Raw genomic sequence first — 25,458 nt, 5'->3', positions numbered from 1 at the left:
ACTTTTTATATGTAATACAATTTTATGTGCGTATACTTTTTACTGTTTGAAGATGTAGCTATTGCAAAAGCGAGTATGGTGTGTTACAAATAGCACCTGGAGTCGGTTGTTCAAAGCTGGGTTAGCGCTAACCCTGGATTAAATTTTACTTCGCTGTTTTGGTTTATGTGCTTCTGCACCGTTGTTCGTTTCAAGACTTTGCAAATTAAAACATGTTCAACTTCATAAACGAGCAATTAAAAAAATTGATGTGCAAATTTGAGTTAACTCTGGGTTAAACTAACCGGCTTTTGAACAACGGCTCCTGGTGGTCAACTTTGACACGGAACTTTGACAACTTCCAAGGTGTGCTTTAACACAACTTCCACTTGGATACTCACACGTCGCGAGTAATTTTCAAAACGACTTTAAGACTCAATGATAAACACGTGAATGTGAAGTGAATCCGAAAAATCTTACAGGTCACGCTCGTTTCGCCGGTTCAAAAAGCACCATCCAGTCAAGGATCGAGCATTACGAGTGCTTTCAAAGGTATGGTATTTTTTTTCCTTCGCGTCAAAGCATCAGAAATATTCCCGGGTGTCTCAATGCTAGGTTTTTGACATACCACTCTTGGTTAGTATATCTGATGGTGGGGATTAAACCTTGAGGTAACAACCGAAATTAACAGGAGAAATTAACGTAGAAGTGTGATTTTTTTATGTCTTAAGAATCTGTGGTTTCATTCCGTTTTCAATCTTATAACTTCAGCATCAAGCCATTTAGAGGAGATCTACGTTTCAGGTCTTAGGGAGACGACGGGAAGTACCGTTCTTTTGGTAAGTAGATTCCTATACGTCCTATTATACCAGGTATTACTCTGTGATGGGAGCTGAATATTATACATACCTACCATCGCAGAAAATCTGTCGTTAGTATATTTTTGTTTTGTAAAGAATGATTGATCAAATGTTCCTTTGCATTCGTTAGCAACTCCGTAATGACGAGATGTATCGCATGACCTTGCCACCACTGGCTCGAGACAGTACAGGTATGAATATGCGAGGATTGTGTAATTATATTTCAATATAATGTGCAATATACTGCATACCTCCATTAGTTCCTATTGTTCTTCCCAGAGGTCCAGTAAGGATCATCTCTTATTGATCCAGTGTTACTACAGGAGGAAACCTAAACTAAACTAACTTTATTTATACTGGATAGTTCTATCAGTTCTAAACTGTTCTTCCTAGAGGTCCAGTAAAGACCATCTCTTATTGATCCAGTGTTACTATACAGGAGGAAACCTAAACTAAACTAACTTTATTTATACTGTATAGTTCTATCAGTTCTAATCTGTTCTTCCTAGAGGTCCAGTAAGGCCATCTCTTATTGATCCAGTGTTACTACAGAAGGAAACCTAAACTAAACTAACTTGATTTATACTAGATAGCTCTATCAGTTCTAATCTGTTCTTCCTAGAGGTTCAGTAAGCATCATCTCTTATTGATCCAGTGTTACTATACAGGAGGAAACCTAAACTAAACTAACTTTATTTATACTGTATAGTTCTATCAGTTCTAATCTGTTCTTCCTAGAGGTCCAGTAAGGACCATCTCTTTTTGATCCAGTGTTACTACAGAAGGAAACCTAAACTAAACTAACTTGATTTATACTAGATAGCTCTATCAGTTCTAATCTGTTCTTCCTAGAGGTTCAGTAAGGATCATCTCGTATTGATCCAGTGTTACTACAGGAGGAAAACTAAACTAAACTAACTTTATTTATACTGCATGGATAGCTCTATCAGTTCTAAATCGTTTTTCCTAGAAGTCCAGTAAGGATAATCTCTTATTGATCCAGTGTTACTACAGGAGGAAACCTAAACTAAACTAACTTTATTTACACTGGGTAGCTCTATCGTTTCTTGACCATTCATTCTTCGTATAAATTCAGTAAGGATCGTCTCTCACTGATGCATTTATATTTTTGTTGTTTTAGTTTCTTCCTGTCTGACTGGGCTACGACAAGTATTAACTGACGACATTGGCGCAAAACTATATTTAAAATACTACCACCTGACCAATGACGGATCAAATAGCAACTATACCCCGGATGAGGAATGGCGGAACTTTTGTGAAGCACTTTGGAAATTACTGGGGTACAAAGGTACTGAAGAGGTGAGCATGAGATATTACGGGGACGCATGTATACACAATCTACTGTATATATAATGCCTTGTTTTTGTTTACGTAGTCTTTCGCAAGTGTTCCTGCAAAGAAATGTAAGACTAGCCCAGATGTAGGAGAGGTGAGACGCTGTTTATTATTCACGGTTTATATATACTTGTAATCTTTAATTGCTGCGATTTCCGTCTTTTGATAGATGTAAACGAGTGGAAAAGTTACGAATGTTAAATAAGAACACTCGTACTTCATTAGCAAAACCAAATTATGTTCTCTCTCTTTCACAGGAAGCGTGGCAGTTTCTTTTGAAAAGTGCTTCTAAAGATTTCAAGTTTCTTGGCAATGCTTGTTTTTCTTTACCATCAACTACCCGGGACGAGGAGCCTCAAGCAGAAAGTGCTGAGTCATCAAGTTCCTGGGATAGTAATGCTTTGCTGTTCCAAAACATACCAAGTGTTGTGTTTGTTTTACATCTGATTCACGAGGTAACTGCATATGTCACTATATATATTAACTGGATAGCTCTATCAGTTCTAAACTGTTCTTTTCAGAGGTCAAGTAAGGATCATCTCTTATTGATCCAGTGTTACTACAGGAGGAAACCTAAACTAAACTAACTTTATTTATACTGGATAGCTCTATCAGTTTTAAACTGTTCTTCCTAGACGTCCAGTAAGAATCATCTCTTATTGATCCAGTGTTACTACAGAAGGAAACATAAACTAAACTAACTTTACTTATACTGAATATCAGTTCTAAACTGTTCTTCGCAAAGGTCCAGTAAGGATCATCTCTACTTTATCCAGTGTTTCTTCGGGAGAAATCCTCAACTGACAGTACAACCTATCTGATCTATTTTCAGGATCTCAAACTGAGCAACCTTACTTGGCATTCTGCAAAGATTTTGGGTCGACTTCTTTTTGACTTAACCTGGTAAACTTATTTAATGTTTTTCTGGCCTTGTTTATATTTCTTGTCGTTATTTATCAAGGCTGTTTACTGTCTGTAGCCCCATTAAAAGTTTGTGAAATCAAATGTAAATGTACATTTTCATAGGACTATTGGTTGGGGGCAATATGTGGATTATTACAAGAAGGAATACCCACAGTTCTCGATGGAACCTAACGTTTCTCAAAAACCCGCAGGTTAGTTTTTCTACTAAAAGAATTAAGAACCAAGAATGTTTCGTCCATTTGAACTGGATGTATAATAACACTGGATAAATAAGAGATAATCCTTTCGGAACCTCTAGAAAGAACAGTTTAGAAATTATAGAGCTGTTCAGTATGTGAATAAAGTTTAGTTTGGTTTCCTCCTGTAATACACTGGATCAATAAGAGATTGTCATTACTGGACCTCTAGGAAGAACAGTCTTGAACTGATAGAGCTATCCAGTATGATTAAAATTAGTTTAGTTTATGTTTCTTCTTGTAGTAACACACATAGAGCTGTTCAGTATGTATAAAGTTTTCTCGTGTAGCAGCAATCTTTTCTTCACCCACTAGGTTGGTAACTGGGTGCAAAAAAATTATATCGTTTCTTTAACTTTCAAATTTCAGAACAACCCCCCAATGGTCAAATGTCCTCACCAGTTTTTATAACGCAAGACCCGCCAAATATTTACCACTGGTTAATTGAATGTTTAAAGGGAAATCAGGTAATGTAAGATGGGGCTGCAAAAACAACATTGCATTATAAAGCATTCTGGGTTACCCTGAATACACCAATAAACACACTAATTTAGACAAGTAAAAATCCTTACTATGACACCATTAACGACTGATCGTAGACTAAAGCCCCGATAGTCATAATTTTCTACACGTTTCCAATTCTCATTTTAGGTCAAGAAATTTCCTATAATACCGAGCGTGTGTCAGCAAATATACAAAATAATTATGGTATGGACACTTTCATCAGATGCAAACGTACTGAATTGAAGTTCACCAACTATAAAAACGTTCTTTTCCAAAGCAAAAGTTCTTTTCCGACGAAAAACATTCTTTTCGCACGCGAAAGGTTCTAATTGTGTTTTTCCCACGCTTGCAACATTTTTTGCAACAATTACCTTTGCCACAATTTAGAATTTTTTTGTTACATTCTGGAATGTTCCACAGTACTTAATTGTTACTTCGTTTTATTCTAAAGAACAAATTAGCGTTTTAAAACGCGAGGGGCAGTTTCGTGACATTCTAAGCTTGCACGCACGCTGGCACTTCGGCTCTCCGAACGCTCGCGCTTCGGCTCCCCGAGAAGTTTGAAGACGACAAGATGCATACACGGTCGACGATTTTGATCACTCAAGCACGGGTTAAACTTTGGTTGACAAAACTGTTTGTTTATTCTAGATGTATTCTTTGTGCATCTCTCGAAAGGATGGAACATACAATGAAAATCCCGAAGACCTATTGAACAAGATTCCACTAAATTTAGGTATGGTTCCGTTTCTGCTGTGTCGAGATCGTACCATGATATCTGTTATATTAAAACTCGATATATCTTTTTAGGCCAAAACTCTCAATTCGACATTAACAGTGAGGAATACACGAGGTAAATAAACTTATATAAACTATTATAAACTAAATATATATACTATTATAAATATACTATTATAAAAACTATTCCGCTTATGAATAATGAAGCGTTAAATGATTTTGAGGTATTGAAATGTGAAAATAACATCATCCTGTCAGTGAGTATAAACATAATAAACCCATTTCTGCGAGTGCAGACTGGAAAATGTCTTCATAATAAACCCCGTCTGATGGGAGTTCTTCTGTTGCACTTTTCTGTAGGTGTCGCACACCAGTCGACAGAATGGTGCTTTTTATGGCAAAAACAGGTAAACCCTACGCTCCACAAATAGTTCTACGCTTGTATTTATTGAAATGAATGTAATTCTCGGTTTGTTGGTTTTATAAGGTTTTACAAAAGATGACTTGGAAGCGCTACCGTTTGGTGTGAGTGTCCCGTTGAGAGAAGCGATTTATCAATGTCGTAATAATCCTTCGTTTCATTTACCAGAAGAAAGCTACACGTTAATCGGTGAGTCCCTCTTTATAATCGGGCATTCTTGACGACTTGGAAGGGAAAATTTCGAGAGATTGACTGCAAACAATTCGTATTTCGATTTTACGATAACTTAAGCTTGTAAATCAATGTGAGACAAGGTTGTCATTTTGTTAATTCAGTTTTTTAGGCGCTCTAACTTCAGTGCGCATTTACTTGCAGTGTGAAATTTCATCCAAATATATCACTTAGGTCGAGAGGAATTGGCCGCTCAAGCAAGGAAACACGATAGTGATTTCTACAATTGCTGTCAACCGGTATGTATGTTAAATAGGTTATTTATGGCGATTAAAAACCAAGAAACTACTCGGGTGAAAACCAAGTTTTAACATATTGTGTTTCACCGTAATATATACTTTTTCGAGTTTTCTTCTTTTCAAATGACGTCATATTCCGTCAGAATTTAGCCGCCATCTTGTTTTATTCTGGGCAAATTGAGTTGAATTACTTTGAAATAGAAAGAACTGAGTTTATTTATGAATTTATCTTTTCGTATGAATTTCCTGAAAGAACGAAACTTTGTAGGGTCGAACAAGGTGGCGGCTAAGGGCAGATAATGAACGTCATATATATAAACAAGGAATAGTTCAGTTTGAAAATTATGCTTCGTTTCTTGATGCAAACTGCCTAATCATTTTCATCAAATCCAGAAAGCTGCTCCTGAAGGCGGAGAAATTGACGATGGCATGAATTTTGAGTGCGAGGTATGTAGAAAAAGCAAATACCAGCCGTCAATGTAAAAAATTCAACATATAACATAATCTTAACATCTTGAAACCAAAAATGTTTATTGAATTGGACTAGAATGTGAAAAATTAAGAAAAGTACTCATCCTTGCATGGTTTGCAGCGATTGGCATCTTAATTATCCCTCTTCGAGGCATGTTTAATATTTTTATCGTTTTATGTTTGATTATCATTTCCAGGCAACCAAACTACGGTTCAGTATCGACCACAGAATACGTGAAGTTCGAAGATTGCTGCAATCTGCTAGACCTGTGCACGTTTCGTTGGTTCAAAATCCTGAAGTGAGGTGAGTTTCAAGCGTAGTGTGTGTTTTGCATTGCACACCAAAGTGTAAACTATATTCATACACTTCTATGTATGCAATTATCACCATTGAACCCAGTAAAGCAGGGGGGTGCATAAATCCCACCGCCCCAAGGGTCTGGTTCACAACACATGTCTGCCTGCGGTGCACAGAATCCGATCCAACATTAGCAAGGTTTAGATTTGACTTCCAGTACCGCTACTTCTCGCTAATTAATTGAACTTGTGATTGGTTTGTCTGATAGACCTATCGCATTTGATTGGTTTGTGTTCTTTCGAAGCGCTTGTGATTGGTTAGTCTGATAGACCTATCCCATTTGATTGGTTTGTGTTCTCTCAAAGCGCTTGTGATTGGTTAGTCTGATAGATCTATCGCATTTGATTGCATGCGTTCTTGCAAAGCGCTTGTGATTGGTTAGTCTGATAGACTGATCGCTTTTGATTGGTTAATGTTCCCTCGAAGGTTGTGGTAGCGGAACTAGTCAAATCTACACATTTCAATCAAACGGTTCTAGGAGGGGTATTCGAACTTAAAATTTTGTAGTTTTGAAAAAAAAATTCACAAACTGCACGATATCATGCATTTCGCAAACAGGTTTTACATAATTTACATTCGTGAACTTTCTTAACATGCACAGAGGTAAAATAAAAACCATCTTCAACTAAATGAGTTTGAATATTCTCATACGATTTTTTAATAAATTCAAACATTAAAGGAACAACTCTAGCGTAAATTAGCCTATAGCTTACTCAACAAATAATTCTACATAAATAAAGTCATGCACTTGAAAATGGGTAAAACTTTTCGTATTATTAAAACGTGGATAAAACTCACGTTTTGAAATAGCTAATGAAAAAAACGTTTCGGCATTGGAATGTTGGGATGTTTCTCGAAACTCATACAGTGCGAAGTGCGTGTTCATAGTGTCTTTATCTGGACTGCCTACTTCAGTGTATGTCCAGCGGCTGTGCGTTTGCAATACACCTGCAACATCAATGCCTCCTCGCGACTCACTAACGCGATATTCCCTTTTGGATGTGAAATCAGAAGCGGATACCATCCCAGGATCTCAAACTCGTGAAGAAATTCGCCAGTTTTGGTGAGAGTCATAACTACTGTCATGTCGTTTTTATCCGAATTTCCACAACACAAGCTTACCAGAATGGTCTCGTTGACGTGGTTGAAGGCGACGCTCAATTTCGAAAACGTTCCACGGTTTATTTTTCGAGGTACCTCAAGCGTACGTTTCAAAGTGCCGTCCATTGTTATGAAAAGCATGAAGACCTTTTGCTTGATATCTTTCAAAAATGTGAAAATGATTTCGTTTGTATCGGATACGGTCAAGCTAAACTCGTCGTACATTCCGTCAGGGCTTTCCTTCTTGAAAGGAATAAGGAATTTGTAATCATCCGTTGCATTTGTGCTATCACAAACGTACACAGTTCCTTCGCATTTGCAGAAGATAACCAACACGCCATCTTTAGCGAGGCTCATTTGTGGATTCACCAGCTGTTTCTCGATCAAATCGAGACGTTTCTCCGCCGTTTCATTGCCGTCAACATCAAAAGTTAATAACGTGTATCGCGGCGGGCAGATTTTGTTGTGGGAAGGAATTTCCATGAGAATGAAAACGTTGTCATCTTCGTCAATTGCAATACAACGTATATTGTTACCGGCGATTCCCGGGGGAATGGTACAGAACAACTTGCTCTCGCTGTCTCTTCTCATAATCTCGAGACCGTCCAGTTTCTCGTTTGTCGATAAGATCTCCCTTTTGCTGGTCAGCGCAAAATCATACCAGTAAGGTGTCGTTTCGAACTTCCATAACCAAGGCACTTGTGTTTCTTTCTCTTCAATTCTTCGCTTCAAACTCCGGTTGTCCAACAGTGGGTGGTAAAATGTTTTGCCACTGTGATGTGGGCCAGCTTAGAAGACCAATCTTCAAGTCTGTGAACTTCATGATAAAGTCTAGAAGTAGTTCGTTCAAAGCTTGTATCGATTCCGTCTTCAGATTGGTTTTCTTGCGTGAAAAACTACCTCGCAAGCGAGATGTAATCCCATTACGAAATTCTAGCGCCGTAGAAAACATCGTTTGCACTCCAGGCAGGTCATGCAGCTCTTTCAGGTAGTTAAAACAGTCCTGGACGGCTGCCGTTGGCTCATGTAAACAAACAAGTATTCTGCTAGCGATGCGAAGTTTGCTGGCTACAATTCTTTCGGTTGTGCTGAGCGACATGTTGCGAAACGCTTCCTTTGCAAGTTTACTTGCTTCTTTTAAAGCTTTCACAGCCAATCTGAAATGCTTTTTTGAATCGATTTGTATGTTTTCGACAAGTTTAGAAATCTCAGATGCAGGTTTAGTCATATCATGCGTGACTGGCATCTGGTTGTCTGTTCCTGGTGTTGCATCTTCGACGTCAAATTCATTTTGTTCGAAGGCTTTCGAGGCCGTTGGTGGTGGTTGGTCTGCTTGTTCGTTTGATGTTTCAAGCGAACTGTACAATCTGGATATTCCTTCCTTGAAAAAACTCAGGCAGAAGAATAGATCTCTGGTCGAGTATCCTCAAGCTTCGATCTAATCTGATCGATTTCTCGAACGATGATTTGTCGGTACTCTTCGTTCCTTGCTGCGTCGGTTTTATCCAGTCCGTCTGCAGCCAATTCTCGTTGATTACAACACAGTATCGCAACTGTAGTGTTTACTATATCTTCTATGTTTGCAGACATACTTTCAGCTGCGAGACAGACCTTTAAAACAAATATATAATACAGAATAGCCCTGTGACTTCCTGCTTGTTATACTGTTTGCTAATTCTTCGGCCTCGTTGAACCATATCCTATAAGACTGTGGCTGCATAAAGTCATGACATAGTTTGTCTGAACTGCCTGAAAAATATCAGATATCAGCCATTAAACAGCCAACGTTTATTGCACGCACGAATTTTAAGGCAGTTATGATCATACAAAACTAATATTGCTTCTTATATTGCATAACAAATGCCGTGAGGAATATAGGAATGTTAATTATGAATGTTTTATTTAATTATGGTTGACGATAAAGGTTTATAATGTTTGTATTATATTTTGATCGAAAACTGAAATAGCGGGGGCACTTTGCCATTACTATGGTGATGATTCTTTGTGCTTTTTATGCACAATCAGAATTCTTTGTAGTTTTTATGCACAGTCTGTAATAAAAACAGTATGTTGCAGTAAAATTTGAAATGCTAGCTACATAATGGCCCACCACTCTGAGATATCTTTCCAGGTAGTTCAGACACAAACCACGACAGCATATTGTAGAATATTACTTAGACTGGACCGCCAGGTTTGAGATATCTTTTTCAGATAGTTCAGACACAAACCGCGACAGCTTATTGTAGAATACTGCCTACACTGGACTACCACGTTTGAGATATCTTTCTCAGGTAGTTCAGACACAAACCACGATAGTTTTTTCCCCATGTCAGTTCCAACGCAAATCAAAATAGATTACTTTGTGCCATTTTCCATGTAGAAACACCCGCAGCAGCAGCTAGCCATAAATTATACAACCGCGTCTTAGTTGATTGGCGGGGAAAGGAAAGGATATCGCAGTAGTTAATTCCTACTCTCTGAACTTACATTTAGTGATCACGACTTTGTCCAAGAACAGGAGACAAGGCTTTTGATGATGTGTAAAAGAACTTTGTCCTTATCCGTGGGAAGGTAAGATCGTTTGAGAGTGAAATTCATTTTCAATTATTAACTAGTAACTATAGTTATTCTGGCCGGGGGGTTAATTCCCCGTGTTATTTTTACTCCCACTGGCATGCGGAAGAAAACCCGTCTAACTTCAGGTGAGAATCTCACCGATTTGGTGAGTTTCTGTTAGTGAACGATAAAGACTGGAACGATAGATGAAGGTTGTCTCTTTGGATTATCTCCCCGTCATTGAAGCCGAATGGCACCAGTGCCAATCTCTATTGTTTTTGTCGGCGCGATGATCGACCGTGAAGACATAAACAATAAAAAAGGAATGGAACTGGCGCCCAAATTCGGATTCAAAGATGGCGACCGAGTAATCATTTCAGTTTACATAGAGGGCACTGTTTCCAAGGCAAACACTGATCTGATATTAGACTGGACATAGCCGCTATTCCTACGAAAATCTGTATAGTTACTCTATCCAGTGTATTATCGAATCAGTGGGTTTACTGCCTATTCTGATGAAGGCTTAACCACTGATCTGTTAGTGCACTGAATATAGCAACTATATATATACCTATATTTTTCAACGAGATAATCAACTCGCAATGCGGAAGTATTTTTGACTAAATTTAACACACATTTCTACCTAAATTTAATCCTAAGTAACACTATCGAGGGTTAGTTTAAAACTTTGAAAACAACAGTGTTTCTATAACGAGGAATCGTACTGAATATGTGCTGAAAATTTGCTTCGAAAAGTCAGCCAAGTTTATGATCGAAAGTTTCACTTTGTTTTACCGATGTCAAACTAATATCACGTTTGAATTGATGTGTTTAGTTGAATAACTATCTTTAAACAATCTTCGGGCGCCAACCTTCGATAAGTTTGATCATTTTTGTCACGTGAAATGCTTTCAAATCCAATGAAGATAAAGTTGCTTTGTCTAAAGTCACCAATATCTCTCCGTCGATCTGTTCCTCACGAAACTTGTCTATACAACATTCCGGCATATTTACACTTGCCAGGAGGCGACCAACCCCGGCCACACTCAGGTACGAAAGATCCGAGGGTATCTCGACAGAAGACGGCTGTTCAGAGCAGGGAATTGCAGAGTTGTCGTCGGAAATGCAATACTTTACTATGGTGTTTTTTGTTGGGGTCTTTTTCGCTGCTTCCAACGTTACACTCTCATTCCAGATTCCATTATTTTCGAATTTCGCCATTACGGCTTTAACAGTGACATTGTTGTCTTGTTGGGTTACCTGATTTTCAGGGACGGGCGCATTAAGAAAGTTCGTATTTCTGGCGTCCATTTAAAACACATGCAAATTGCAAATCGCAATTACCAGCCACTAAACCCTTCGTTCTGTAAGAAAGCTAGATAATTCACGTTAACAACATAAACATGATGTCCAAAAAATCCCACCACCCAGGATTTTAAATCTGCAGGGTTTCTAAAGAAGACCACATTTCTAAAGGCTCCTACTGTGATGATTTGAAAAGTTTTGAAAAGCAAAACATGAACATCCAGCTTATAATTAATGCTGGCAGGGAGGGGTGGGAAAGTAAGGTATTATTTCTGCTGATTTTACCAAAAGAGGTTGGATGATGTTGAAATTGAGTATTTCCAAGATGGCGGTGGCTATGTCCCCGTGAATTTTTTTCCTCCAAAACGAAAACTGGCGGTAAAAAGTGAGGCTAGTTCTGACAGTATATATTGTTTGATCTGACGCCATCTCACGCGAGCGCAACGCCATTTTGACGTACAGACTGCGTAGTGACAAAGGGAATAAAACCTCCTGTTATAAAACCAACTATTATGACTGTTATGATTTATTGTTGTTATTATAAACGTTCCTACTACAAGTTTGATAGGTTGTTATTATAATATAGCTCTCCTATAGTTCCTAAATTATTCGTAATGATATTGAAAGCAGACAGAGGAATCACACTTCCTCCCATGGAGAAAAACAACATACATAATAATATGTAAATACAACCGGGTCGCTTTTTCGAACCGTAATCTCACATGTTTCCACGCACGCAATTCGAGGTTGAAACACGCGTCCTGCGTCACGTTAAAACTCGCGTGAATCATTGACTCTATATTAAACGTTATGTGATTAATATAGCATACTAAGACGTGAAGTAAACAGAAAACTCGGACTTACTGGGTCTTGAGTTGATATACACTAGAATTATACCGCATTGTACTGTGCTGTACCCAAATGTAGCGAACTGCATGTATCCGATTTAAGAAATAGAAAACATTTTCCGTGTTTCTATACAATTTTAGTATACACCCAACTATTGTCTATTACAAATCCTACATTCTGATTGGCTACTCAACCATTGACTATTCGTGATGGTGAACGTTTGGGGAAAATTCGCTCGCGCGACCGTATAAAATTACATTAGTTAAATTATTTTTCGGTGTAATTGCGGTGTTTCGATTATTTTCTCGAAATTAACATATCTAGGTACAGGGTGTATACTAAAACAATTAGACAACTCGTCTTCGTTGTCTAATTGTTAAATAGAAACACGCTTCTTGACCAATTAGCACGCGCGTACTATAAATGTTAAATTATAATGTATTATATTAACGTTTAGCAGTGGCATAACACCACATCTTGGGTCCCCAGGTCAAAATATTAAAAGAGCCCCCTTGTGATAGCTATATTATAGGCGAATGTTCTTAGGTACCCCGTTAACCTAATTCTAGTGCAGTATATTCTGCACAGAACCCCCACTTAGGCCATAGGGCCCTTGATTCTGTCCAGTCTGAGTCTGAGTTTTGACTAAGCCTGTTTCGTCCATTCTAAACAAATACTATAAAGTAAATGTAACCAACGAAATACCTATGTTTCATTCTCACTGATATTTGGTCGCCAGCCGCCGATAAATCCCCTCAATTTCGCCACATGAAATGCATTTAAACCCAAACAAAGTAAAGCTGTGTCGTCTAAAGTCACCAACAATTTACCGTCAATCTGTTCCTCTTGAAACCTGTTTACAAAACATTGCATGTTTAGGCTTCTCAAGAGTGTTCCCACTCCAGTCTCACTCAGGCACAACAGATCTTCGGGTATCGGCGCTGACGTTGGGCTTCCAGGGCAGGGACCTGGAGACTGATCACAAGGGATAAAATCTCCCGCCTCCTGCGAGAAATGATGTTCTCTCACAGGACCCGCAATGCTGTCATTTTGTTGGCCTGCGCTGTTGGCTTCGAGATTTGCTTTTTTAATCAAAGCTGTGTTGTTGTCTTGTTTCGTTTTCGTATTTTCAGCAGAAATTTCGCCAGCTTTCAACGTTTGACGGAACAGTGGTTTGTCTGGGATGGAAGGTGGTATTTTATCACATTTAGGACTAACAATATCGTAAACGGAATCGTTCTCATTCGGACGATCAGTGACTTCTCGGCAAGGCTCGCTGAGTGAATTCGAATGGAAACTAATAGCCTTTCGCGGGTTACTTTCCTCAGGTAAATTTTGATAGTTCGCACTGTTGGCTCCGAGATTTGTTTTTTTAATCAAAGCTGTATCGTTGTCTGGTTTTGCTGTCGTATTTTCAGTAGAAATTTCACCAGTTTTCAACTTTTGACGGAACAGTGGTTTGTCTGGGATGGAAGGTGGTATTTTATAACTTTTAGGACTAACAATATCGTAAACGGGATCGTTCTCATTCGGACGATCAGTGACTTCTCGGCAAGGCTCGCTGAGTGAATTCGAATGGAAACTAATAGCCTTTCGCGTGTTACTTTCCTCAGGTAAATTTTGATAGTTCGCACTGTTGGCTCCGAGATTTGTTTTTTTAATCAAAGCTGTATCGTTGTCTGGTTTTGCTGTCGTATTTTCAGTAGAAATTTCGCCAGTTTTCAACTTTTGACGGAACAGTGGTTTGTCTGGGATGGAAGGTGGTATTTTATAACATTTAGGACTAACAATATCGTAAACGGGGTCGTTCTCATTCGGACGATCAGTGACTTCTCGGCAAGGCTCGCTGAGTGAATTCGAATGGAAACTAATAGCCTTTCGCGGGTTACTTTTCTCAGGTAAATTTTGATAGTTTGCAGTGTTGGCTTTGAGATTTGTTTTTTTAATCGAAGCTGTATCGTTGTCTGGTTTTCTTGTCGTATTTTCAGCAGAAATTTCGCCAGCTTTCAACTTTTGAAAGAACAGTGGTTTGTCTGGGATAGAAGGTGGTATTTTATAACATTTAGGACTAACAATATCGTAAAGGTGATCGTCCTCATCCGGACGATCAGTGACTTCTCGGCAAGGCTCGCTGAGTGAATTCGAATGGAAACTAATAGCCTTTACCAGGTTTCTTTCCTCAGGTAAATTTTGATAGTTTGCACTGTTGGCTTTGAGATTTGTTTTTTTAATCCAGCCTGTATCGTTGTCTGGTTTTGTTGTCGTATTTTCAGCAGAAATTCTGCCAGCGTTCGGCTTTCGTTTGTCGGCCAGTGGTTCGAATGGGATGGGAGGCGGTGGTCTAGAACGTCTAAGTGTGACAGTCTCATAAACGTGATCCTCTTTATCCGGGTGATCAGTGACTTCTCTGGAGGGCTCGCCCAATGAATCGAGACTAAAAGCCTTTCTCAATTTACTTTTGTCATGTGTTTCAAACCCGTCATCGCGAACAGGTCTCAGATGCACTGCCGACCGATTTGATGAACGAATCATCCTCTGTGAATGAATTCCTGCATCGTTCTTAATCCTAGAAGTCTCACCTGGCATCTCAGTGTTGGATCCCAAATCGTTAGTGGCTGCAGAGACATCACTGCCTCGTTTTAAAAATAACCTGGAAAGAGCTGATGAAAAATTATTTTTTCTCGCTATTTTTTCTCCACAGACATCAAGCCCCCTGATTAATGTAGAAGGCTTTGTCTTTTCGCTGTTTTGTTTGTCAGCTTCCGAAAGCATGTTGTCCATTGATCGCGCTTTTCCTCGAAGGCCGCTGTTGGTAGTTGGGAGATTGGAGGGGATCGTCACGGGACTCAAGGGTACATTTCTCCCTTGGCTCTGGTCTAAAGTCAAGAGTTCGTAATTATCACTGACGCCGCTATACACATTGTCAGTTCCGTGGTCATCTCCTATGAATAAATAATTGCACTGCTCGGACGGGGCTTGGAACTCACAGTATTGCCCAGTGACTACTGTTCCTTGATTAGTTACGTCGTTATCGTATATGTTTGACTCGCTTTCATCAGTCGCCTTTTCCTCCAAAACAAAACTAGTTACTTCTGGTCGGGCATTCCCGGCGGGTCCGTCCAGATACTGACATTTATTGACGTTATACGACGTCTTGACATCGTATTTATCAAAAAATTTCTTGTTCAAATCATACATCATCCTTATGTAAACTGGATCTTTATCAAGAAATTTTTTAGGAACAAAAACACTTAGCTGGCAATCTTTTGATATCACTGAGCATTTTATTGACGATTCAGAAAATGCTGTATCGTCCCCGTCTAGGTCTGTGGCAAGCACTTGAACATCATATTGTGACTTTTGGCAAATAGTCACCTTGCCGAGGTTTGATGCCCATTTTTCATATTCATTTATTGGACCTTCTACGTTAGTCTCTTTTGACAAGAAGCAAACCTACAGAACAGAAATTGTGTCAAAAAAAGCCGAATAAATAAAGCCTAATAACTGTTGGCAAATAAACACATTTCACTTTCCATGCAGGTGATCTCGCGCCCATATTTTAACCAATAAGCGCTCAGAAGGGTTGTCGCGAAATAGAAATTCATTCTGCAGTATTTAATCAATTATATCTTTTGTTATTCTTTATAAAACAAGTCGAAATTTTATGATTATGTTTAGTTATAAGAACTGTAGCTCTAACATAAATTTGAAACCGAAATAAAGTATATTTCAAGAGATATTAAGTTGCTTCAATCGATGTTAGAAACTGTGAGACAGCGCGAGAACTGGGATTGACATTATAGTTGATTATGTTAATTTATGGAATAAAACAATAACAGGTGCTTTTGAACAACGGAGTGAGCAGCTCATAGAAGAAAACCTCATGTATATTATTATATTTATAAATATTTTTAACAAAGCGAAGTGATTAGCTGTGAATTATTCAGTGTCTCTGGGAACATTCCCCACAATCCAGAAATCCTGTCGACAACTACTCCTACTCCTTTCCCGCCATTTCATATCATGATCACCAGATTATTACCAATAGCTGTAATATTTGAACCATCAGTAACACTAAAGCCCCGTACAGACCTCCAAGTTTTAGTCATGCAAGTCTAGTCATGCCAGCTTTACAACAAGGAGAAATATATATAATAATATACTCATTTTATACTCATCATGGCTCATGTTATCGTAAAATATACTCACATTATCGCAAAACTTTTCAAGAAAAAATTGTCAAATTTTTCGCGTACACATGCAGGAGCAAATAAAACTTTGCAAGGAAGACTCGTCAACGAAAACGTATTCGTCACTCACACGAGCAAGTGAATTGGTCAAGAAAACTTGTCAAGGAAAACATGCCCGTCTGTCTTGGCGAAGGCTACCTGTTTTGGCTGTATGCATTTAGTTTTAGCCAAAACCAGCCTTTTTATGTTATTGTCAAAGTTCATATAGGATTGCACGGATAAAATGTTAGGTATTTCACGCGCAATTTGTGATTAAACAAGAGAATAATATCGCAATATTCAACTCAATGAATATCCATCGTTTTTTTATGTATACTTTTGTATACTTTCGCTCGACAAGCATGCATTCTCCAGCAATCTACAGAAAATGATGATTCACACGTTTGGTGATACGACGGAATTTGTATCTTTAAAAAATACGTGAACGCGACGAAGAATTTAATTGAACAAAGATAACGTAACACCGGAACTGTGATATCTCAAGTGCTCAATTATCTTGATAATGCGATAGAATGCGTCTTATAGCACCGTTCAAGCGCCGTTCAAGCACTGTTCAAGCGCTGTGTTATCTTTGCTTTATGTGCTGACGTCATATCGGGGTTCTAAGTACTGAATAAATCAGCCAAATATTATAATTACGATCTTTTTTTATCTGTTTACAACTAGCAAACGAAATAGCCGTCTATAAATAGGTTTAGCTTAGTGATTTATAGACCCCGGTGAAAATTACATCTAAGAAAACACATTTAAAATTTCAAGTGAATAAACGCGCCTTAAAATCTGTGCAAATCTATATAAGCTGCAATATAGGGCTATCATTGAGAGCATGTGTGCTTGTATGCCCTCCTGTAGTAACACTGGATCAATGAGAGATGATCCTTGCTAGACCTCTATAGGAAGAACAGTTTATAGAACTGATAGAACTATCCAGTATAAATAAAGTTAGTTTAGTTTAGGTTTCCTCCTGTAGTAACACTGAATCAATAAGAGACGATCCTTACTGGACCTTTAGGAAGAACAGTTTAGAACTGATAGGGCTATCCATGCAGTATAGATAAAGTTAGTTTAGTTTAGGTTTATAGGCATGCAATTCCTAGACCTAGGTTTCAAAGTATTTGCTAGAAATGTTCAAGCATCAAGGGAACGAAAACGGTGAGTTTTCATCGATACTCGCTGCAAAACATCAGTTTAGAACTTAAGATTTGCAAATGCAAATTTTCAACTGCGAAGAACTTGGATAGTGTAAACTTGGGCCTAAATAGATCTGGTGAATGACTGAACCTGCATCTTACGCATTTAATATGTACTTCCATTGACAATTAAACTATTTACATCGAAATATTTCAGCTGAGTTGTTCAATAAATAGATGATTTTGTTTTCCATTTTGAACTTATCCACCGTTTAGGCTAAACGCCTTTCGAACAACCGTCCCCATGCAGATGTGGTAAATAAAATCGCCTTCTCGATCATTTAAAAGTAGCCTATATTCATTAAAAGCGACCGAGGGGAAACCATACGCCAGAAACTGCAGTAACAAGTAAAAATATAAGTGAACTTATTTTATATAAAGTATTATACGTCAGCTACTGCATGCCCGCAGTAGTTCACGATATTACGCAGTAAATAATATTAATAATACAGTTTTTTGTATAGTATTAGGTATTAATATAGCTGTCACTCAATTTTGGAGTGACACTGACTTTTGATACTGACTTAAGATAGGTTTGTCATACTTTTAAGTGATCCTTGAGGTTGGCGCACACCAGAGCTATGTGCTTAACAAAAAGTCATTCGTGGCCATTGGCGTAAGCCATTTGCTCTCGTGTGCGGGTGACTTTTCCGGCGACTTTGGTCATTCGTGCCAAAAGTCGCCGGAAAAGTCGCCGCACACTAGAGCAACTGGCTTACGCCAATGGCCGCAAATGACGTTTTGCTAAGCACATAGCTCTAGTGTGCGCCGGCCTTTAGGGCTTCTTTCCTCTGTCGCGTTTTTTACATGCATGCACGTATGTCAGAATAAACAAATCATGAACAGAATGCAACCCTTAATTACCCTATATGCATCTATGCAATCGTTGATTTCATTAGAATAATTTGTCATTATTTTTTAATTTTTAATAAACATCCCTATAACGCTACTTATACCTTTATTGGCAAGCCAAATTCTCTGACAGCACTTTCCAATGTAAACACGCGATAGTCCAGCAATGCTTCAAACTTTATACGACAATTGAACGGTAGTGGCTCCCTCACATCTTCGAATTTCACCAGGAGATTCTCTGTGTCGATGTATTCGATTTTCGCTGTTGATCCAAGCTTGAAGTGCCGCTCGACTCCTTCGTTCTGCTCATTTTCTGTAACGCGGAAGTATTTAACGTCTGGATAAAATCGTGGCATGTCACAGACGTATACTGGATCGTATTTGCAGTACTTCTGGAAAGGATAAACTAAGAGACTAGATTCGCATTCCGCTGGGATCGCTATACGTCTATTGTTGGAATCTATGCCTAGAAATCTCTGCCTCATACGTATTGTGTGAAGCATGAGAATTTGCCCGGCTTCAAAACTGCACGCATTGCTATTTCCGTAGTATCCTTCCTCGATGCGAACCAAGTTCGGAACTTTGTATTTACTAAAAACTTCACTCAACGGACATGCTATGTCGTGCCATGATAGAGAAGCGATCGATTTGTATGACTCCATCGCACCTGAAGTGCGACGTCGCGTCTGCAAGTTGTTTGAAATAGTTCTGCATATAAGTATACACAATTTGTCTGTCTCAAAGTCCCCCGCAACTTCAGAAATTTCCAGTACAATTAGATTTCAGTGGGTTTACAAATGAGGACAATCGATATGAATGAATACAGGCATGCGTGCGTGAAATTTTTTTCAAAAACGTTTTTCGTGATAATTGATTTGCAAATCTCTGTCATCTTCACAAGATGCAATTTATTCCTTTGTTGTATTTTTGCAAAATTCTGTTGAAAAAACCTCGTTCTTTTAAAAACATCAAACCTTACACATCGAACGCCGAACGGTCGATAGGTATATGAACCTTTTTACCCCGTAGGAATATATCTAAGGGATGAGAAAGTGTCATATAGTGGTGCTAAAAATTGTAAACATTGAGCGAGAGTTATTCTGTATTTTTATATGTATTTAATTATGTTTTTTCACGGTAATCCATAAATTCGTATTGATAATCATAACACATTGTAAAATTTGCAAGAAAAATTGGGAAGAAAGCCGAAATGATATATTTACAAACAAATTATAATTTAATGTTTGATTCCAGGTCCAGGTCTTAACCTCTCATTGTTATTAAACGTTTGCATGTTTCCAAAAGGCCTTTTCTACACACATACATGCCTTTACAATAATTTCAATATACAAATTTATTAAAATAGTTAGAATTTAAAATACTGCTATATACTACACTATACATAAAATCTATTTTATCTACAAAGAGTATAAAAGATGTTACTTCAGTTTTTTCTAAAAAAAACTTGGGTTCTGAAATCATGACATACAGCGCTTTTGCGGGTTTTCCCATATACTTTTTGTCTTCACCACTTAGTCTCGCTTAGAATATATTGCATTAAAGCGAGGCTTGGTATATATATAGGATCAGGGAAAACCCGCATAAGTGCCTGCTTGCTGAAAAGGTCGCCATGTTGTTATAAATGTTAAGACAGTTATAATTGTTTTCGAATGAAGTCTAGTCAATCAGGGGTGTTTTGAGTATTCAAAAAAATATATGAAGGTAATATGGTGAGTGTCCCTAGGGTAGGTTTTTAAATATTTGCCCTAAAACCTTAAAATCATTTCCGTTCTACGCATGCATATATAGAAAATGATTTGAACGTTAAAACTTTCATCGAAATATTTTCGAGACTTTCGGCAAAATATTCGTGTCTGATGTGATGTGTTTGTTATGTGTGCTTCGCTATTTGTTTATGAAAGTCTTTGAGTAACCTCTATAATATATCAGTTAACCACAGGACGTTTTCGACAAAATCAGATTTTATTATATACACAAGCGCCAGATATGAGGTATGCTGCAATTTCATTGGTTGGCTACTATAGACAGATATTAGCTCATATCTTTCTAGTAGAGAAAGTAAACAAAATGGCTAAAAGATTCGGGGAGTTAAGTGAAATAGAAATCCAAGCTTTAGTTGATAATAGCACACCAAAATGCACCGAAAGGGCGACAAAGTTTGTGTATATAATAAAACAGTGATTCTGCTCACTTTCGTCGTACATGGCCGATAGGAAACTCGCTATCAGCTCATATACGACATGAGTTCGCAGAATAACTGTTAAATATTAGGTAGATACTTACTTAGCTATACTTTTGACAATGAACTAACTATTTGTTGTTCTCAACTTTTGGTCTCCAACCTGAAATATAACTCTTCAGTTTTACCACGTGAAAGCTCGTCACATTCCAAGAAGATAAAGTAGCTTCATCTGAACTAATCAACGCCTTCCCGTCAATATTCTTCTCACGAAACGTGTTTACACAGTATGCCATATTCAAGCTGGTCAAAAGTTCGCAAACTTCGGCCACAGTAAGGGACGACAAGTCGGTGGTTGAAGGCGAGCTTTTTTGGCGTGAGGATTCAGATTTGTCAGCTGTGTCACTGTCTGATTTTGTGTTCGTATAATTCGCTGTAATTTCGTCCGCTTTCTGCTTTCGAATACTGGATTTTTTCTCCGGAATCGGAGGTTTCGTAGAACTGACAGTAGTGTTGCTTTCAAGATTTGTTACTTTATTTGAAACTCTGTCGTTGTTTGGCTTTGTGTTCGTATTTTCTGCAGTAATTTCGCCTGATTTCTGCTTTCGAATACTGGATTTTTTCTCTGGAACTGGCGGGGGCTTTGTCGTAGAGTTGACAGCAGTGTTGCTTCTGAGATTTGTTACTTCATTTGAAGCTGTGTCGTTTGGTTTTGTCATCGTATTTTTCGCAGTAATTTTGCCTGATTCCTGCTTTCGAATACTGGATATTCTCTCCGGAACTGGCGGGGGTTTTGTCGCAGAATTGACAGTAGTGTTGCTTCTGAGATTTGTTACTTCATTAGAAGCTGTGTCGATGTCTGGTTTTGTTGTCGTATTTTTCGTAGTAATTTCGTCCGCTTTCTGCTTTCGAATACTGGATTTTTTCTCCGGAATCAGGGGTTTCGTCGTAGAACTGACAGTAGTGTTGCTTTCAAGATTTGTTATTTTATTGGAAGCTCTGTCATTGTTTGGCTTTGTGTTCGTATTTTCTCCAGTAATTTCGCCTGATTTCTGCTTTCGAATACTGGGTTTTTTCTCCGGAATCGGGGGTTTCATCGTAGAACTGACAGTAGTGTTGCTTCTGAGATTTGTTACTTTATTTGAAGCTCTGTCGTCTGGTTTTGTGTTCGTATTTTCTCCAGTAATTCCACCGGCTTCCTGCTTTTGAATGTTGGATTTTTTCTCCGGAAGTGGCGGGCGTTTTGTCAAATCTCGATCGTCAGCCGTAGAACCGATGGCATCGTTGAAGTGAACGTTCTGATTGCGACAGCCAGTAACCGGTCGTCTCACATAATCAAGACCATTAGCTTTAGCAGTAATTTCGCCTGGTTTCTGCTTTTGAATGATGGATTTTTTCTCCGGCAGTGGCGGGCGTTTTGTCAAACCCGCATCGTCAGCCGTAGAACCAATGCCGATGGCATCTTTGAAGTGAACGTCGCGATTGTGACAGTCAGTAACCGGTCGTCTCACTGAATCAAAACCATCACGCTTTCCAGAGTTGACATCACGATTGGAACGAGTTGGTTTCGGTTTTATGACGGGAGGATTTGAGGGACGAATCTCTCTCTGCGAATTATTTCTGACACCGTCCTTAATTCTGGAAGTTACATCCGATATCTCAGTTCTAGATCCCAACTCATTGATACCAGTAGAGATATCACCGTCTTGTTTTTGTTCTATCTCGGACATTGAAAAATTCCGCTGTGTTCTTTCACGGATTCTTAACTCTGAAATTGATACAGAAAACTGTGTGTTCATAGTTTGAGCATGCTTTTCATTCTCAGGCTTGGTTGCCGCAAAGATATTGTCAACTGACTTCGCGCGAAGTTCATTTCTGTTCGGTAGAGAATTACTGTTCTTTTTGTTCGGGGTGCGACTCCTCCCCGAGGGGGGGACTGTCGTGTTCCTCTTTAGGATCGCATGGTTCATGTGTGAAATCGCTGTCATGGAATTCGAAACAGGCTCGTACATATTCTCATCATCACGTGGTATACCACGTGAAAGTGAAAGTGTCTCTGACAGTGCACTGTCGGGGATACTTTCATACACGTGGTCTTCGTTTACCGGTAGGTCTCCGTCTACGGGTACTAGATATGCCTCTTCCTCTTCAGGTGGAGGTAGGAATTGACAGTAACCGTCCGAGGTTCCTGCCTTTTTGTTGATAACCTCCTCATATATCGCTTCCGTAAGTTCCGTTTCATTACTCTTCGCTTTTAAGACACAGCCAGTTATTTCTGGTGTTGTACTCTTCGCTTTTAAGACACAGCCAGTTATTTCTGGTGTTGTATTCCCGTCTGGTCCATCCAGATATTGACATATGTTGACATTATCGCCAGATAGAGGATCGTATTTTTGGAAAAAATTTTTGTTCAAATAATCCACGGTCTTTAAGTAGACTGGATCATTACGAAGACATTCCTCAGACACCAAAACACTTAGCTTAGAATCCTTTGATATCAACCAAGCTTTCACCGAATCTGAAACCGGATTAAAATCGGTGGCAAGCACTTCAACTTCAAGTTCTGACCTCTTGCGAATTGTTACTTTGCCCAGTTTTGAAACGAGTTTCTCATGAAGGTTTTTTGGCCTTTCTTGGGTAGTCCCATCTGGCAAGAAGTGAACCTAGATAAAATAGGTCAAAAAAGTCGGATAAATAAAGGCTGAGAGCTATATTCTCTAGAAAGCTAGAGCAGTTTGGAAACCACATTTATAAAATAACATGTATATAACGCGTGTTATGATTGGTTGAAGCCCGTGTTTGGATCAGGCCATCCAAACACGGAAATTTCGCGGGAATTTAAAACGAATTTATTATGGTTTGTTATTTTATAAAACAATTACCTAATGGTTTCCGTGTTTGGATGATCTGATCCAAATACTTGGGAATGTTGCTCGCCTTCGGCTCGTGTTTCGCGCGCTTTTCTTAAATCTCGCAACATTCCCGCGTGTTTGGATCAGGCCATCCCAATGGGCCATCCAAACACGAAATCCATTAAGTAATTGTTAAGTAATGGTTAAACGTAGGGCTAGAAAACTCGGTTTCTTATGGTGTAAGAACATGTCTCCCATGCACTTATCAATGTAATCTCGCTTGCACCCTCGACCTCAATGCAGAACAGGTGGAATGTATTATAATACTGTAGCTGCCAAATTTGTATCTCTCAAAAGTAGACTTGCATTGCAAGAAAAAATGCAGCCGGTAGCACAGTTTTAAGTCTCTCCATCGTCACGATGTCAATCACATATTGTCAAAGAGTATAAATATATTATATACACAGTGGCTTTCCAAAAGTTTAAATACACTTTCATATTTCATTCAAATTTTCATGCCAAGTTTCGCTTTGTCATATAGCAAATTTTAAACTCTCGCACGGTTCAAATGCCTATATATAAATCACATCCTCTCAGTAATTTATCACGACTTTTTTAACATGTTTGGAGCGAGAAGCCTCCGAAATAGGGAGCATAACAAACATTGTGGAAAGCCATGTAGCTACTGTATCTTCTCTTTGACATTATTCTTTGTATACCTTGATTTCTAGACATTTAAATTGAGGGACACGATTTAGTCAGTCTATGTCAGGACTCATATTAGGGACAGGAAACTCGTCTTAAAAGATGAAAAGAAAGATGATAGTAAAAACCCGTCTTCATATGAATGGAGATGGATAAATTTATACGTATAAGATGGATCGGGTAATGCTGAATAGGGTATCGTTGTCACTTATCATTACGATAAACATTTGGTTTTGATATTTAGCCTAGTTCCGTCCATGCATGACCGTGTTGATATTTGAGAATATCGTGTGATTATCCGTCTAAATGAGAATTTAACACGAGTTTCTTGTCCAGACAAGAAATTTCAGACAAGAAACCTGTCTGACTGAAGCTACATGAGACGAGTTTCCCGTCTTCGATAAGTTTCTACGACGAGTTCCGTGAATTCCCCAAGCATTCTCGAGTAGACTATATATATAGAAAATGCTGATCGCATGTTTATTTAAACGACGGAATTTGTAGCATCAAAGATGCGAACAACGATGAATTTAACTGAATGCCTTCAGCCCGTTAATTTGACGTCCTTACTCCTTACTAAACCCTTATCTATAAATGGCATCGCAAACCTAATTACATTTATTCCTGTACCTTTATTGGCAAGCCAAACTTATCCGCAGCCCTTTCTAAGGTATGTTCACGATTGTCCAGCAATGCTTCAAACTCTATACGACAATTAAACCGCAGTGGCTTTTTTATATCTTTGAATTTCACCTTGAGATTCTCTGTGTCAATGTGTTCAATTCTTACTGTTGATCCAGGCTTGAAGTATCGCTCGATTCCCTCGTTCTGTTCATTTTCTGTCACGCGGAAGTATTTAATGTCTGGATAAAATTGTGGCATGTCGCAGACGTATACTGTATCGTATTTGCAATACTCTGTGAACGGACGAACTAAGAGCTTGCATTCGCACTTCTCTGGTATCGCTATGGGTCTTCCGTCGGAATCTTCAGCGATGAATCGCCTCCTCTTGTGAATTGTGTGAAGCACGAAAACTTGGTTGGCTTCAAAACTGCACGCTTCGTTCCTGCCATAACGGCCTTCCTCGGTAAGAACCAAGTTTGGAACATTGTATTTCGCGAGAACTTTGCTCAACGGATATGGTTTATCTCGCCATGACAGTGAGGCAACCAATTTACTTGTCTCCATCGTGAAGTAGCTGCGTCGTTTGAGAAAGCTCTACATATGACGCATCTGCAAAGTGAGACTCTCAAAGCCCCCCGCAACTTAATTTAGAAATTT

General features: G+C 38.7%; 1 protein-coding gene across 1 annotated transcript in view; it reads left to right on the top strand.

The window, feature by feature from the left end:
* Positions 1 to 25,458, top strand: part of LOC114535111 (anaphase-promoting complex subunit 1-like) — a 43,925-nt gene that overhangs the window by 4,509 nt on the left and 13,958 nt on the right. Inside the window, exons 14-31 of the mRNA XM_028556492.1 lie at positions 462 to 531; positions 751 to 818; positions 970 to 1,030; positions 1,981 to 2,159; positions 2,236 to 2,289; positions 2,453 to 2,650; positions 3,028 to 3,098; positions 3,222 to 3,310; positions 3,725 to 3,822; positions 4,007 to 4,063; positions 4,511 to 4,595; positions 4,670 to 4,712; positions 4,958 to 5,004; positions 5,085 to 5,207; positions 5,424 to 5,488; positions 5,882 to 5,935; positions 6,157 to 6,263; positions 9,912 to 9,989. Coding sequence (XP_028412293.1) covers positions 462 to 531; positions 751 to 818; positions 970 to 1,030; positions 1,981 to 2,159; positions 2,236 to 2,289; positions 2,453 to 2,650; positions 3,028 to 3,098; positions 3,222 to 3,310; positions 3,725 to 3,822; positions 4,007 to 4,063; positions 4,511 to 4,595; positions 4,670 to 4,712; positions 4,958 to 5,004; positions 5,085 to 5,207; positions 5,424 to 5,488; positions 5,882 to 5,935; positions 6,157 to 6,263; positions 9,912 to 9,989 — 1,547 coding nt within the window. The remainder of the gene's footprint in view (positions 1 to 461; positions 532 to 750; positions 819 to 969; positions 1,031 to 1,980; positions 2,160 to 2,235; positions 2,290 to 2,452; positions 2,651 to 3,027; positions 3,099 to 3,221; positions 3,311 to 3,724; positions 3,823 to 4,006; positions 4,064 to 4,510; positions 4,596 to 4,669; positions 4,713 to 4,957; positions 5,005 to 5,084; positions 5,208 to 5,423; positions 5,489 to 5,881; positions 5,936 to 6,156; positions 6,264 to 9,911; positions 9,990 to 25,458) is intronic.

Source organism: Dendronephthya gigantea, unplaced genomic scaffold (assembly GCF_004324835.1).
Source record: "Dendronephthya gigantea isolate DGI-Jeju-01 unplaced genomic scaffold, DenGig_1.0 000110F, whole genome shotgun sequence".
NCBI lineage: Eukaryota > Metazoa > Cnidaria > Anthozoa > Malacalcyonacea > Nephtheidae > Dendronephthya > Dendronephthya gigantea.
Note: the sequence above shows the minus strand (reverse complement) of the source record. Positions and strands in the feature narration are given on the sequence as shown.